Here is a 12,879-nt window from a genome sequence, read left to right on the forward strand (position 1 = left end):
CATTGGATTTGGGCACGAGAAGAAGCTAGGTTCACTAAGCGTATAATACTTGATTGCTTGGCCCTAGATAATAGTAGGAACATTTTGTGGCTTAATCATATACAAGCTTTACTAAAAAGCTGCAATCTAAACCTAGAGCCAAAGGAACCTATGTCTATTCAGAATATGGCAAGAAAGAACTGAATACAATGCTTATTACTGCTATGGAACTAGTAAGGGAGGGTGAACATAGTACAAAACAAAGTATTATCTCTTATCATGAAAGCCCTTTTTTATGAGCATACAATCCTACTTTATTACAGTAAGAAATGTCCAGCATTGGTTCTTTCTGACCGGATTAAGACTTGGCACCCTCCATTACTTAGTTGTGTTCCCAAAGACCAGGAGAAGGTACCGTGTATTACCAAATTGTCCATGTGATGGGAAATCTCCCCAAACCACGCTGCATTTTTTACTAATTTATGATTTTTATCGGGACTTTTGTAAACTCGCGTTAAAACCGCTTTTTAAAGCAGATACATATTATCATTATAAACAAGCTTTTAATATTATATGTAGCTTGGAGGATGAAAATGTTTTGAATGCTGCTTGTAATTTCATTCAAATGTCTATCAAGAAAAGAAAGACTTATTCCCAACTGGAGGCTTTAACCTATGAAAATTATGAGAACTGAAGATGGATAACATAATGCACAATATTTATAATGTGTGATATTTATAATTGAATGCACTTTATGTACCATGCAAGATGATTTTTTAAGATTTATGAATTCATAAGATTTGAATGAAATAATTGTTTTCTCGGTTCCTTATAGAAACATGGACTGTATTTGTAAATTAATAGTGACTGTGCAAATAATATATATTTCTTTTTTATATATGTTTTTAGTATGCTTTTATAGTCATGTGAAATGTACCGAATAAAGCTTTTTGAATTTGAATTTGAATGCCTGTAGAAATCTTAAGTCATACTCTGGACATCCGTAGTCATACTGTGGACATCTGCAATGATCTGTACTCATACTGTAGAAATCTGTATTCATACATACTATGAACATCTGTATAAATCTGTAGTCATACTCCTGACATCTGTAGCCATACTCCTGACATCTGTAGTCATACTGAGGACATCAGCAGTCCTACTGTTGACATCTGTAGTGATAACGTGGACATCTGTAGTCATAACGTAGACATCTGTAGTAATGCTGTAGATGTCTGTAGTCATACTGTGGGCGTCTTTAGTCATAGAGTGGACGTCTGTAGTCATACTCTGGACATCTACAGTGATCTGCAGTCATGCTGTGCTGTCTGTAAAAATCTCCAGTCATACTGTGGACATCTGTAGTCATACAGTGGATGTCTGCAGCTGATCCCAGTGTAACCCTGCACATCTTGGGTATACTGCAGGCACTTGTGACATGATACTGGCCTGGCCTGATGATGATCAAACATGTCATACTGTGGGCATCTTCAGCACCGTCGAGAGTGGAGTTTCATTGCTGCATCTTTGTGCATTTCTGGGTTAAGTTCAACCACCATCTTTCAACAGACGCAACAAATGAAGAAGGAATTTATGCTTCAAAATGGCTGTTTATTCATTTGAGACCATATTAACTATACACAGTGATACTTTTTAAAATTACAATGCTGTCTACTCCATAGTCTCCGTCCTTGAAGAGGTGCTATATTCAGGCGGAGGTGGCAAAGCCAACATTGTTGTTAGCTCTGTCAAAGACGGTGTAGTACCCCCTCATGAAGACATCTCCAAGGATCCAGAGTTCAGGCATGTTGGAAGGGGTCACTATGAAGTTGGCGGTGCAGGTTTTCTATTGGAGGACAGAAAGAGCGTGATCTATTAGCAAGATCAACTTCATGATTTAATACATTGATTATTTACAGCTGATTTACTCCCTGTCATGTGTGTTGCTGTCATGCAGGATATCAAGTGATATTTACTTTTCCATGCTCATGCACAAAATCTGTTCTTGAATGTGTCAGTGTCAGGGCCAGGCATTTGTGTAGAACTCTTTAAATGGACAATTTCACATTGATTCAAGCAGGGTGCTCTGTACAAACTATTGTCAAGATATAGTAACCATTGTCCAAAAAGGCTGCTTAGGCATTTTGTCCCTCTTATGCCTCGTTTGGATCAGACTGTGGGTCTTATTTAGAATTTGACAGACAGGGTACTCCACCACAAAAATAGAATCATCTCTCCAACATGCCGATGGCCGACCCTCTCCATTGAGGGTGGGCAGACGATCATGTTGCACTGTCTTCCCCCGCCCGTTCTGCTGGCTGAAATCTCGCCCTGATGTCCCAACAAACTTGGGGCCATTTGTGTAAGTACATGAGACCATCCCCCCATTTACAGTCTGATGTACGCTTTTTACTCTTTGGAAAAACTTTCAAGGTCTTAAAAATCTTTTACAAAATCAAACTTGTGTATTTAGAATTTGTTCATGTGCGAGAGAGAGAGAGAGGGAGAGAGAGAGAGAGAGAGAGAGAGAGAGAGAGAGAGAGAGAGAGAGAGAGGCAGATGTATGCAGGTAAAATCAAAGAGCTAGAAGGAAACACAACAAAGATGTGGGAGGGGCCAGAGAAGAGAGAATTGAAGAGGTTGAACGCAGATAAAATGTACAACAGGTAAAAGAGTAGAAATGAATGAGAGAAGCAAAACGATGAATACAGAGAAAGTGGGCACATAATAGAAAGATAAGAGATGACAACACATAGATGAGGCGCAGAGAGGTAGTAAGACAAAGCAGAGATAGATGCCTGAAAACAGAACAGTGAGATAGGAGCAGACAGATGTCTGGAAAGGGGTGAGAAACAAGTGAGAGATGGATGGGGGCAGCAGAAAGATTGTAAGAGAGAACAGAAAGATTGGAGCAAACAGATCGAAGAGATGTGAGAAAATAGAAAAGAGAAATAGGGTGAGACAGATCAGAGAAATAGATACAGGGGAGAGATTGAATCAGATCTCAGAAATAGATGACTAGATAGGACAGAAAGAAAGTATATCAAATATAGGAGTTTTAAGGAGATGGAATCACGATAGAACAGAACAACAGAGAAAGGAGATAAGTAGTAAGTTTATTGTACAGTTAATGAGAGGGCCAAACGGAGATAGAAGGCACAGCAGACTCAGCACAGAGAGATAGAAGAAGAAAAAATAGATGTAACAGCAGACAGCACAGAGAGGAAGGAAGGAGAGGAGATAGAATAAGATAGAGAGGACAGAAAGATGGAAGAAGGCAGAACACTGACATAGGAGGATAAAGAAAAGAGAGATATGAATGGACCACACATGGAGTGATGGAAAGAAACAGCACAGAGAAGGTAACACAAGAACAGATAGATGCTGTGAACCAGAGGGGGGTGAGAGGCTGCAGTGATGCTGAAAGGCAGAAGAGATAGATGCTGTGAACCAGAGGGGGGTGAGAGACTGCAGTGATGCTGAAAGGCAGAAGAGATAGATTTGCAGAGGCAAAACAAAGAGGTTGTGGGAGACAGAGTAAAGAGTTATGAGGTGATAGTACATGGATCTAGGAGAAAAAACTGACCTTAGAGGAAACACAATTTAGACTCAGGAAGAGATGTAATGAAGAAACATGAGGAGAAATAAAACACACACACGAGAAAACAATTGAGATGGGGAAAAGAATAGGGAATTAGAAGAAAGTGTAGAATTATGGTAGGAGGAAGAAGTGATGTCAGGGTGAACAAAACTGGGAGCTAGAAGGAAGAACAAAGGCACAGAAGGGAGCAGCACAGAAAAATATTTAAGACGATGAAATAGAGGTATAAAACAATATAGCTGAAAGAGAGATTACACAGAGAAGAATGAAATAATGAGACAGAGAAGGGAGTAGGCATAAAAGAGATAGCAGGATACAGAACATAGAGATGACAGGAAAATGAACAAGCATAGATGAGGGGACCAGGCAAACAGAACTGGAAGTACAGAGCACAGACATGGGAACAATAATAAAATAAAGATGAAAACATACATAACAGAGGACAGTGACAGAAGATAGCACAGTTATGAGACGAGACAAAACAGAGTGTTGAGATAGAGCAGAGGTAAACAATGATAGAGAAGACACAAAAGAGAAGAAAGAACTAAGATGTAGGATGGGGCAAAACAGAGAGCATTGGAAGAAGACAGTGCAGAGATGGTAACTAAAAGAACACAGAGATAGGATGATATTGAACACAGGGTGATGACAACACAGAGATGAAGCAGAGAAAACAGGGATATGTGTAGAGACAGACCAGTGAGATAGGAGGATCCAGACAAGATACAGAGAGATTTCACTAATAATGCAATGAGAAGAGTGAAAGAACTGAGGTATAGAAGGAAACAAACAAAAACAAAGATATAGAAAGAGCAGAAAATAGAGAAAGTAGAGAAAGAATAGAGGGATGAGATGAAAAACAGAAATGTAAGGAAAAGGAATATAGATATAGGAAAAATAGAGCATTAAGATAGAAGGAGAAAGGAGAGACACAAACAGAGATTGGAGGGGACAGCACAGAAAGACATGGGAAAACCCAAACCAGAAGAGTGAGAAATGACAATTAACAGAGAACAAAGGTGTGGGAGAGGGCAGAATGGAAAGAGATGGAGGAGACGCAGCATAGTTGTAAGATGACACAGAACACAGATTTACTAAACAGAAGAGAGAGGTAAGGTGAGACACCATAGATAGAAGTATATGTGAAAAAGGAGAAACAGAAATTAGCAAGCAGGAGAAAGAACAGGAATGTGTGAGTGGATTAACCAAAGAGCAATGAAAAGAGACAAAGATAGTAACAACTTTGGATAGATTTGGGAGAAAGCAGCCATGTAATGTGAGCTGTGGACCAGCCTGTCTGAGAGGAGAGTGGTGTAAGGAGATTGAAAGGATGGAAAGGGCTTGACTGTCTCCTACCTGGTTGATGTAGGCTCTGGCAGGCACGTTGAATGGCTTCCCGTTGATAGTGAAATACAAGTCTGGTAAATCACTAATAGTGTAACAGTCAACACTAAACTAAAGTTTAAGAAGAAGAGAGAACATTTTATCATAAGTAAGATGCAAATATCATAGATATCTTGTGGCAACAGAAAGGTAATGTTAATAATTTGAAGTTGTTTAGAAATGGCAAGTCAGATGCAATTAAAATGTATATAACTGCTGGCATCAAACCTGGAATTGAAAAATGTGCTGGCCATCATGAAACAAGGGTCGGTTTCTAGTATGATAGCCTCTTTGCTTTTAAATCCTAGATTCAGATTCAGTTGCTATAGCGAGCAGGTGGTTCCATCGGGCCCTGGGGGCCCTGGGAATAGTCTGTCACTGGTGAAAACACATGAAGCTCTGTCTGCCTTGAATGAAAAGTAGTGGCTTCTGAATTCATCAATATGTACCAGTGGGAAACTATTAGACAGAAATAGGATCTGGACCAGTGACAGCAAGTTGGTTACATCTTCTGAATTGACATGCTGTCAGATTGTCTCAAAATCAGTAAAGCTGAATGGGGGTCTCTTTTATGCACAGTAGGGTGTTGGGCGCCCATGGCTGGGTTGGGCAAGCCAAGCCCCGAGGTCAACACCCAAGCTGTGCATGGCCAAATAAACTCTGCCGTGGTGTCACAGTACTGTGAGAGTAACGCAGTACCCCAAAAACTTTGTGGAACGATTTTAATAAAAATAAGATGTATACTTGTGAGAATGAGATGGCTCTGAAAAGAGCCTTTTTGTTCTTAGTGCATTGTTCACACTTAGTGGTAGACCTGGATATATTCCTTTAAGTTGTTTAGAAAAATCCTATTCCCTTCTGCTGTCAAATACAATTTGCCTCTTCTGCAGGTATCAGGCATGTCAAAGCGGATATTACTGTGGCAGATGAACCCTATCCAATAGTCTCTGAGAATTATCATAGCATCAAGGTGCTCATAATCCGAATTGCTTTTCACCACCGACAGCAGTTGATGCCATTTCATCCCTATGTGACCAAACCAAGTAATGTCCACCATGGGAACGCCTGGATCTTTGTCATGTCACATTTTTTGCAAACTTACAAATCTGAAAGACAAAGGATAATTCCATAATCCAGATACAAAGAATGATGCTGTCTCCTTAGTGTGAGACAGAGAAGAGCCTGCTGCGGAATATCAAGTGTTCTCGAAAGTGTGTGATTTTCAGAGAACAAAGGGGCATATTATCAAGGACCGGTGTTAAAATTATCGCGATAATGGGCTTGATAATAGGCCTTGTTAATTCCCATAGAAGCTCAGGTTCTGATGTTAACATGTGCTTCTATGGGAATTAACAAGGGCGTATTATCAAGCCCATTATCGCGGTTTTATCTGCAGTTTTCTGCCGATAAAACGGTGATAATTTTAACACCGGTCCTTGATAATATGTCCAAAAGTCCTTTATAGTTGGCTTAGGGTTTACTGTTCAGTGAATGGAACAGATCCAGGGGCTTAATTACAAGCCCCTCTCGCTGCCGGCACGTCACTTTTAACATGGGAATAAGTGACACGCCAGCAGCGCAAGGGGCTTGTTAGCCCCCGGTGTAGTTTAATTTGTGCTTTTCAACTCAAGTACAATTGGAATATAATGATTTCTTTAACTATATATTGATAAATAATGTTGGAAAATAACAGGGAGGAACTGGAAAGATAAAAAAATGCCAAGGTAACTGGCAATGTCTCAAGAAACACGAAAAGACATTAGAGTCACCAAAAAGCCAGTGTTGTAAAGCTCCCTTTATTATCTTCCATGTATCCTGCACGTTGTGAGGTGCAGAAGTGCACTGTGTACTGAGTGTAGCATTGTATTGTGTTATGCTTCATAGCCAAAAAGTGCAGCAAGTGCTTTTAACAGCACAGTATTTATTCTAAACACATCCCTCTAGTCTCGTATAAGAGGTAACAGTACATTCAGTAAACTTAATTGCATACAATAAATTAGCACAATATACGTTGAGCCCTAGAGGAGTACCAAACCATTTATTAAGACAGTGGTAAAAGAACCACAACTTGCATAGACACATGGCCTAGAGCCTTTAGAACCGCTGGGGCCACCAGGAACCACCCAAGGAAGTCATACAGGGGTCCCACGGGGGACGCGTGCAGTGTGTGAACACAGCTGCGAATCACCATTAACTTCTATGGGCAAAGTCGCAGTTGGAATTTTAACCCCTTTGACGCTCATGACAGAACGGTTCCGTCATGAGCGTCGGTTGAGCTGTGCTCATGACGGAACGGTTCCGTCATGAGCCCATAGGCTCATTAGAACCTTCAGCATAGCGTGAAAATTCGCGCCGCGCTGAAGAGGTTAAGGATAAAAGACACTTAGAAGAAGACTTGGAGCAAACCCCTTTAGAACTAGGAGGTTCTAGAGTCAACACCCACAGGAGCACCAGAGTACTCGAGTCACCTCACCCAGGTAATCCGGGTGCATAGGTGTCTTTTCGTGTCGGGTTTTGTTGTTGCTTTCAATGGCGATCTGCTGCAAAGTACTGCTGGTGTCCATGTGGAAAGTGTCCGGTGTGATCCAAGCCTGAATCGAAGATGAGAGGAGCCTGGAAGCAGAGGGAACAGAGTCGGGGTCACTTAGCAGTGACCAGGAGGACGATAGGCGGATGCCCACCGATGTTGGGTGATTTGAGGTGAAGAAGGTGAAGCTTGACTCTTTAGCCACCAGGTCCCGGCAATGTCGACGACAACCAGGAGCTGGATTCGAGTACTGTGGTGTCGGTGCCCGGATTGGACCCAAAAGCCTTGACAACAGCAACCCACGTAGAAAGCAGAGATAGGCTACGGTGCAGACCAGCAAGGTCTGAGTGACTCACCACTTCGTATGGCGTCAGGGCATGTCTGGAGCAACCCAAGGGTAGCCCAAGGAAAATCAGAGTTACCTTCGAGGGGACCCACCAGTTGAAAGACTGGAGATCGCAAAGGCGCCTCAAGAGGAAATGCAAGAAGCGGGCTCACGGAACACTTGTAGACTGTTAGCCCACAATCTTCAGTTCAGATGATGTTCGGGGCTTGGGCTACATGTAACCTAAAGCACAACTTCAACAAAGCTCAGAAAGTCAATGCACTTAGCAAATGTGCACGGTGTCCAGTATTCTGGATCCACGCCACTCATGAGGGCTGAGGGTTTCAGCTTTGCTGGGGACTCAGTTCGGCCTTAGCGAAGTCTAGAAATCCAATTCCTGGGCTGCAGGTACTTCGGAGTCCGGAAGGAGCTTTGAAGATGCAGACTGGCAAATGCTTCATTGGTACCTGTTTAAACAGGGGAGTCACTTCTTGACCCCAAAGGAGATTCTTCTGTCCTCTAATCGTTAGTAGAGCGTCAAAGTTCCAGGATTCTGTTTCAGAGTTTTGCCAGGTGTAATCTAAAGTCCTGTTGCCAGGGGTCCCTTACTTATACTAAGAAAAGGGGTTGAACATACTCTGGGGACCCACCTATGGGAGGGTCTGGAAAGAGGGGTGGCTACACCCATTTCCTTTGTCCAGTTTCGCGCCAGAATAAGGGCTGAGTGCTGCTACCGGTTTGAACTGGACTATGCACAGGGACACCAAATGTGCCCCCAGTGCAGACTTTCTGGCACTCTCAGAGTGCACCAACCCAGCCCCAATACACTAAAGCCTGTCTGGGAGGTGGTTACACCTCCCTGTGACAGGAAACCTATTGTTCAGGCCTCCCCTGCCGGAGTTTCGTCCAGCAGCGCGATGTCAAATGCGTGTCTGTGGCTGCAGCATCCATTTTGTGATGCTGGGGCTTGTTTAAACTATTACCGGGCAGACCAGTATGTATATGTCTTCTCCCTCTAGAAGGGTGGAATTCTTCCCCCGCCCCAGGACTGGCGGGGGGTAGGATTCCAAAGTGTTTGATACCAAACACAACATGTTTCCATGCAGCTATTCGAAAGTTAGCATTTACCGCAAGGTTATAATGCACTTAAGAGTATATGGTCTGGCTGAATCACAGAACAGCTTCAGAGAATAGATCCGAAAGCTGCAGAGGGGTCCTGCTCATGCATGGGCACCCTCTCAAACAAAAAAAGCACTCTGCCTTCAGGATTGATAAGGCCTGCCATAGGAGTGACTGATAGGTTTATATGTGTCAGTGATTAAAGGTAGATATAGGTAACCTATAACTTACTAAGGGGTACATGCACCACCTTACCCTGGCTGCAGTAGCAGTCCTCTGGTGCCATTTTGGAAGGGTTCTCAGAGGTGTCTTAATACATGCTTCAGCCCCTGGTAGTCCTCGGGGGTAACTATCCCCTTAGTTCCTAGTGTACCATATACTAGGGACTCACAAGGGTACCTCAGTAACCAAACTGGGGTGTACCTAAAGTACATGCAATCAATTTAGAGAGGAAGCAGCTAGGCTGGGGTCTTGGATAGCAGGGCACCAGCCAGATTAAAGTAAAAAAACAGTGAAACACCAGCAAAAAGTGGAGGTAGCCTTAGAAAACAGATCCTACTCTCCTACACAACCACCCCCCCCAAACGCAGGGACACTAAACTAACCTTGACCAGTTGATTCTTCACGGTCTAAGTGGAAATATATGGAGAGTCCATCTGCATTGGCATGGTTACTCTCAGGTCTATGTTCCACTGTATAGTCCATCCCCTGTAGGGAAATGGACCACCTCAAAAGTTTGGGGTTTTCACCCTTCATCTGTTTTAGCCATAAGAGGGGCTTAAGGTCAGTTTGAACAGTGAAGTGAGTGCCGAACAAGTATGGCCTCAGCTTCTTCAGAGCCCAAACCACAGCAAAGGCCTCCCTCTCAATAGCTGACCAACGTTTCTCTCTAGGGGTCAGCCTTCTGCTAATAAAAGCTACTGGCTGGTCCTGACCTTCATCATTCAATTGTGATAGCACAGCCCCTTCCCCCAACTCAGATGCATCTGTTTGGACAATGAATTCTTTGGAGTAGTTAGGACTTTGCAGAATTGGTGCAGTGCACATGGCCTGCTTCAGGACATCAAATGCCTTTTGACAGCTAACTGTCCACTGAACTTTCTTTGGCATTCTTATAGATGTTAAGTCATTCAGGGGTGTCAAAATGGAACTATACCCCTTGACAAACCTTCTGTAGTACCCAGTCAGGCCCAAGAAACCTCTGATCAGAGTCTGGGAAGTTGGATCAACCCAGTCCATGATGGTTTGGATTTTGCTCTGCAATGGTTGAGCCTGGCCTCCACCTACAAAGTTGTCAAGGTACACAACCTGACTCTGCCCTATCTGGCATTAGTAGCCTTGATAGTTAGGACTGCTTTCTACAGCGCCTCCAAAACAAAACAAGACAGCAATATCATCTTGATAGGCTGCACTATAGCCTTCCAGGCCTGTTAGGACTTTTTTCACCAACCTTTGAAAAGTGGCAGGTGCATTTTCAAATCAAAGGGCATTACAACAAACTGATAGTGTCCACTAGGGGTAGACAAATTCTGTCTTGGCTTTTGCATCATCAGCTAATCTGATCTGCCTGTAGCCAGCTGTAAGATCAAATGTGCTCAGAAATTTGGCTGAGGCCAACAAATCTATAAGCTCATCTGCTCTTGGGATTGGATGGGCATCAGTCCTAGTGACTGCATTGAGACCCCTGTAGTCAACACAAAACCTCATCTTTCTCTTACCACCCTGGGTGTGAGGTTTTGGTACCAAGACCACTGAAGTAGCCCAAGGGCTATGAGAGGGTTGAATAACTTCCAAATCTAGCATTTTCTGGACTTCAGTCCTGATACAGTCCTTCACATGATCAGGTTCCCTGTATATCTTCTTTTTAACAGGCAGACTGTCCCCAGTGTCCACTTCATGAGTGCACCAGGTAGTCTGACTTGGAGCCAGAGAGAACATGTTCCTATACTGATTGCGCAACTGTCTACAATCAGCTTGTTGCTGAGCAGTGAGGCTGCCTGCCAAGGCTACAGCATCAACTGACCCATCATCAGGGTTCTGTGAGAACAGGTCTAGGAGAGGGTCACACTCTTCCTCCTGTCCTTCATCAGTAGCCATGAGCAAGCCCATGTCTGCCCTGTCAACATAAGGTTTCAGTCTGTTGACATGAAGCACCCTATGGGGACTCCTGGGAGTTCCAAGGTCTACCAAATAGGTATCCTCTCCCTTCTGTTCAATAATTGTATGGGGGCCACTCCACTTGTCTTGGAGAGCTGCTGGGGCCACAGGCTCCAACACCCACACTTTCTGTCCTGGCTGGTAAACGGACAGTACAGCCTTTTGGTCACACAAGACTTTTTGTAATTCCTAGCTAGCCTCAAGGTTTTTGGTTGCCTTTTTCATATACTCAGCCATCATGGAACGGAGACCAAGTACATAGTCCACTAGGGGGTTTGAGAGGTTCCTTCGCCAGACACAATGTACCTCTGACAGGATGCCCAAACAGAAGTTCAAAAGGGCTGTAACCAACCCTCTTCTGAGGAACCTCCCTGTATGCAAATAAAAGGCAGGGTAGGAGGATGTCCCATCTCCGCCTAAGCTTTTCTGGGAGACACTTGAACATACACTTTAAGGTTTTGTGAACCTCTTAATTAAACCATTGCATTGTGGGTGATAGGGTGTGGTGAATTTGTAATTCACTCTACACTCCTTCTACATTGCAGTCAAGTAGCTAGACATAAAGTTTGCACCTCTGTCAGAAACTACATCCTTAGGGAAGCCCACTCTTGAGAACACTCCAAAGAGGGCTCTTGCCACTACAGGTGCCTCTGGGTACCTAGTGGCTTGGTCCACTACCACCAGGATAAATCTGTGCCCAGATGCTATCTGAGGATCCATGGGACCAAAAATGCCAATCCCTACCCTCTCAAAGGAAACCCCCTCCAGAGTTAGTGGTATCAGGGGGGCCTTTTTAGTACTACCTGCCTTGCCACTGGCTTGACAGGTGACACAGGAGCGACAAAACTCCTCTGTGTCTTCAGACATGTGGGGTCAATGGAAGTGAGGGACAATTCTGTCCCAAGTCTTGTTTTGGTCCAGGTGTCCTGCTAGAGGAATATCATGGGTTAGTGTCAATAGGAAGCCCCTGAATTATTTCAAAGGTATAACCAACCTCCTGGCTGCACCAGGCTTGGGATCTCTAGTCTCTGAATACAGGAGTCCATCATCCCAATAAATGTTATGAGTGCCACTAGCATTCCCAGCAGCCTCAGCAGCAGCCTGCTATCTGAGGGATTCAAGAGAAGGGCAGCTCAGCTGCTCCTGAATCTGATCTACCCTGGAAGGGCCCCCTGTCCCCAAGAACTCAACCTAATCAGGCTCAAGCTCATCTGGGACAGTTCCTTCTTCAGGAGTACAATCATCTCCCTCAAGAGACTGATCCTCACTCTGAGTCAGGGGGAAGGCACTTTACCCTACTGCTCCTTTTCTTGTAAGGCACCTGGTCCATTATTTCAGATTCCAGGGCCTGTTCAGTTTTAGACATTTTGGGCTGTAACCTAGTCACAGCAAACACATGTGCTGATATTTCTAACATTTCTGCATAGGTCCTTAACTCCGATTCAGACTAGGCTGAAGTCTCTAAATCATTGCCAAGCAAGCATTCAACAGGGAGGTCTGAACTTACCACAACTTTCTTGAGGCCAGTTACTCCTCCCCAGGAGAAATTAACAACTGCCAGGTCATGGTTGGTCCTGACATTGCTAGCATTGGTCACTTGGTAAAGTTCACCAAGTATGATCTGTCCAGGGTCCACAAGGTAGTGTGTCACCATTGTGACACTTGCCCCTGTGTCCCTGTAGGCCATATCCTCTTTTCCATTTATCAAAGGCTGCTGTCTGTATTTGCCCACGTTACTGGGACTCACAAAGGAGGTGATGTCCATGCCTCCATCACAGATCAGTACAG

General features: G+C 43.8%; 1 protein-coding gene across 1 annotated transcript in view; it reads right to left on the reverse strand.

The window, feature by feature from the left end:
- Positions 1 to 1,569: 1,569 nt before the first annotated feature.
- LOC144772154 (pepsin A-like) overlaps positions 1,570 to 12,879 on the reverse strand; it is a 63,513-nt gene continuing 52,203 nt past the window's right edge. Inside the window, exons 8-9 of the mRNA XM_078656302.1 lie at positions 4,937 to 5,035; positions 1,570 to 1,825 (exon numbers count right to left, since the gene is read on the reverse strand). Coding sequence (XP_078512428.1) covers positions 1,688 to 1,825; positions 4,937 to 5,035 — 237 coding nt within the window. The 3' untranslated portion in view covers positions 1,570 to 1,687. The remainder of the gene's footprint in view (positions 1,826 to 4,936; positions 5,036 to 12,879) is intronic.

Source organism: Lissotriton helveticus, chromosome 8 (assembly GCF_964261635.1).
Source record: "Lissotriton helveticus chromosome 8, aLisHel1.1, whole genome shotgun sequence".
Classification (NCBI taxonomy): Eukaryota; Metazoa; Chordata; class Amphibia; order Caudata; family Salamandridae; genus Lissotriton; species Lissotriton helveticus.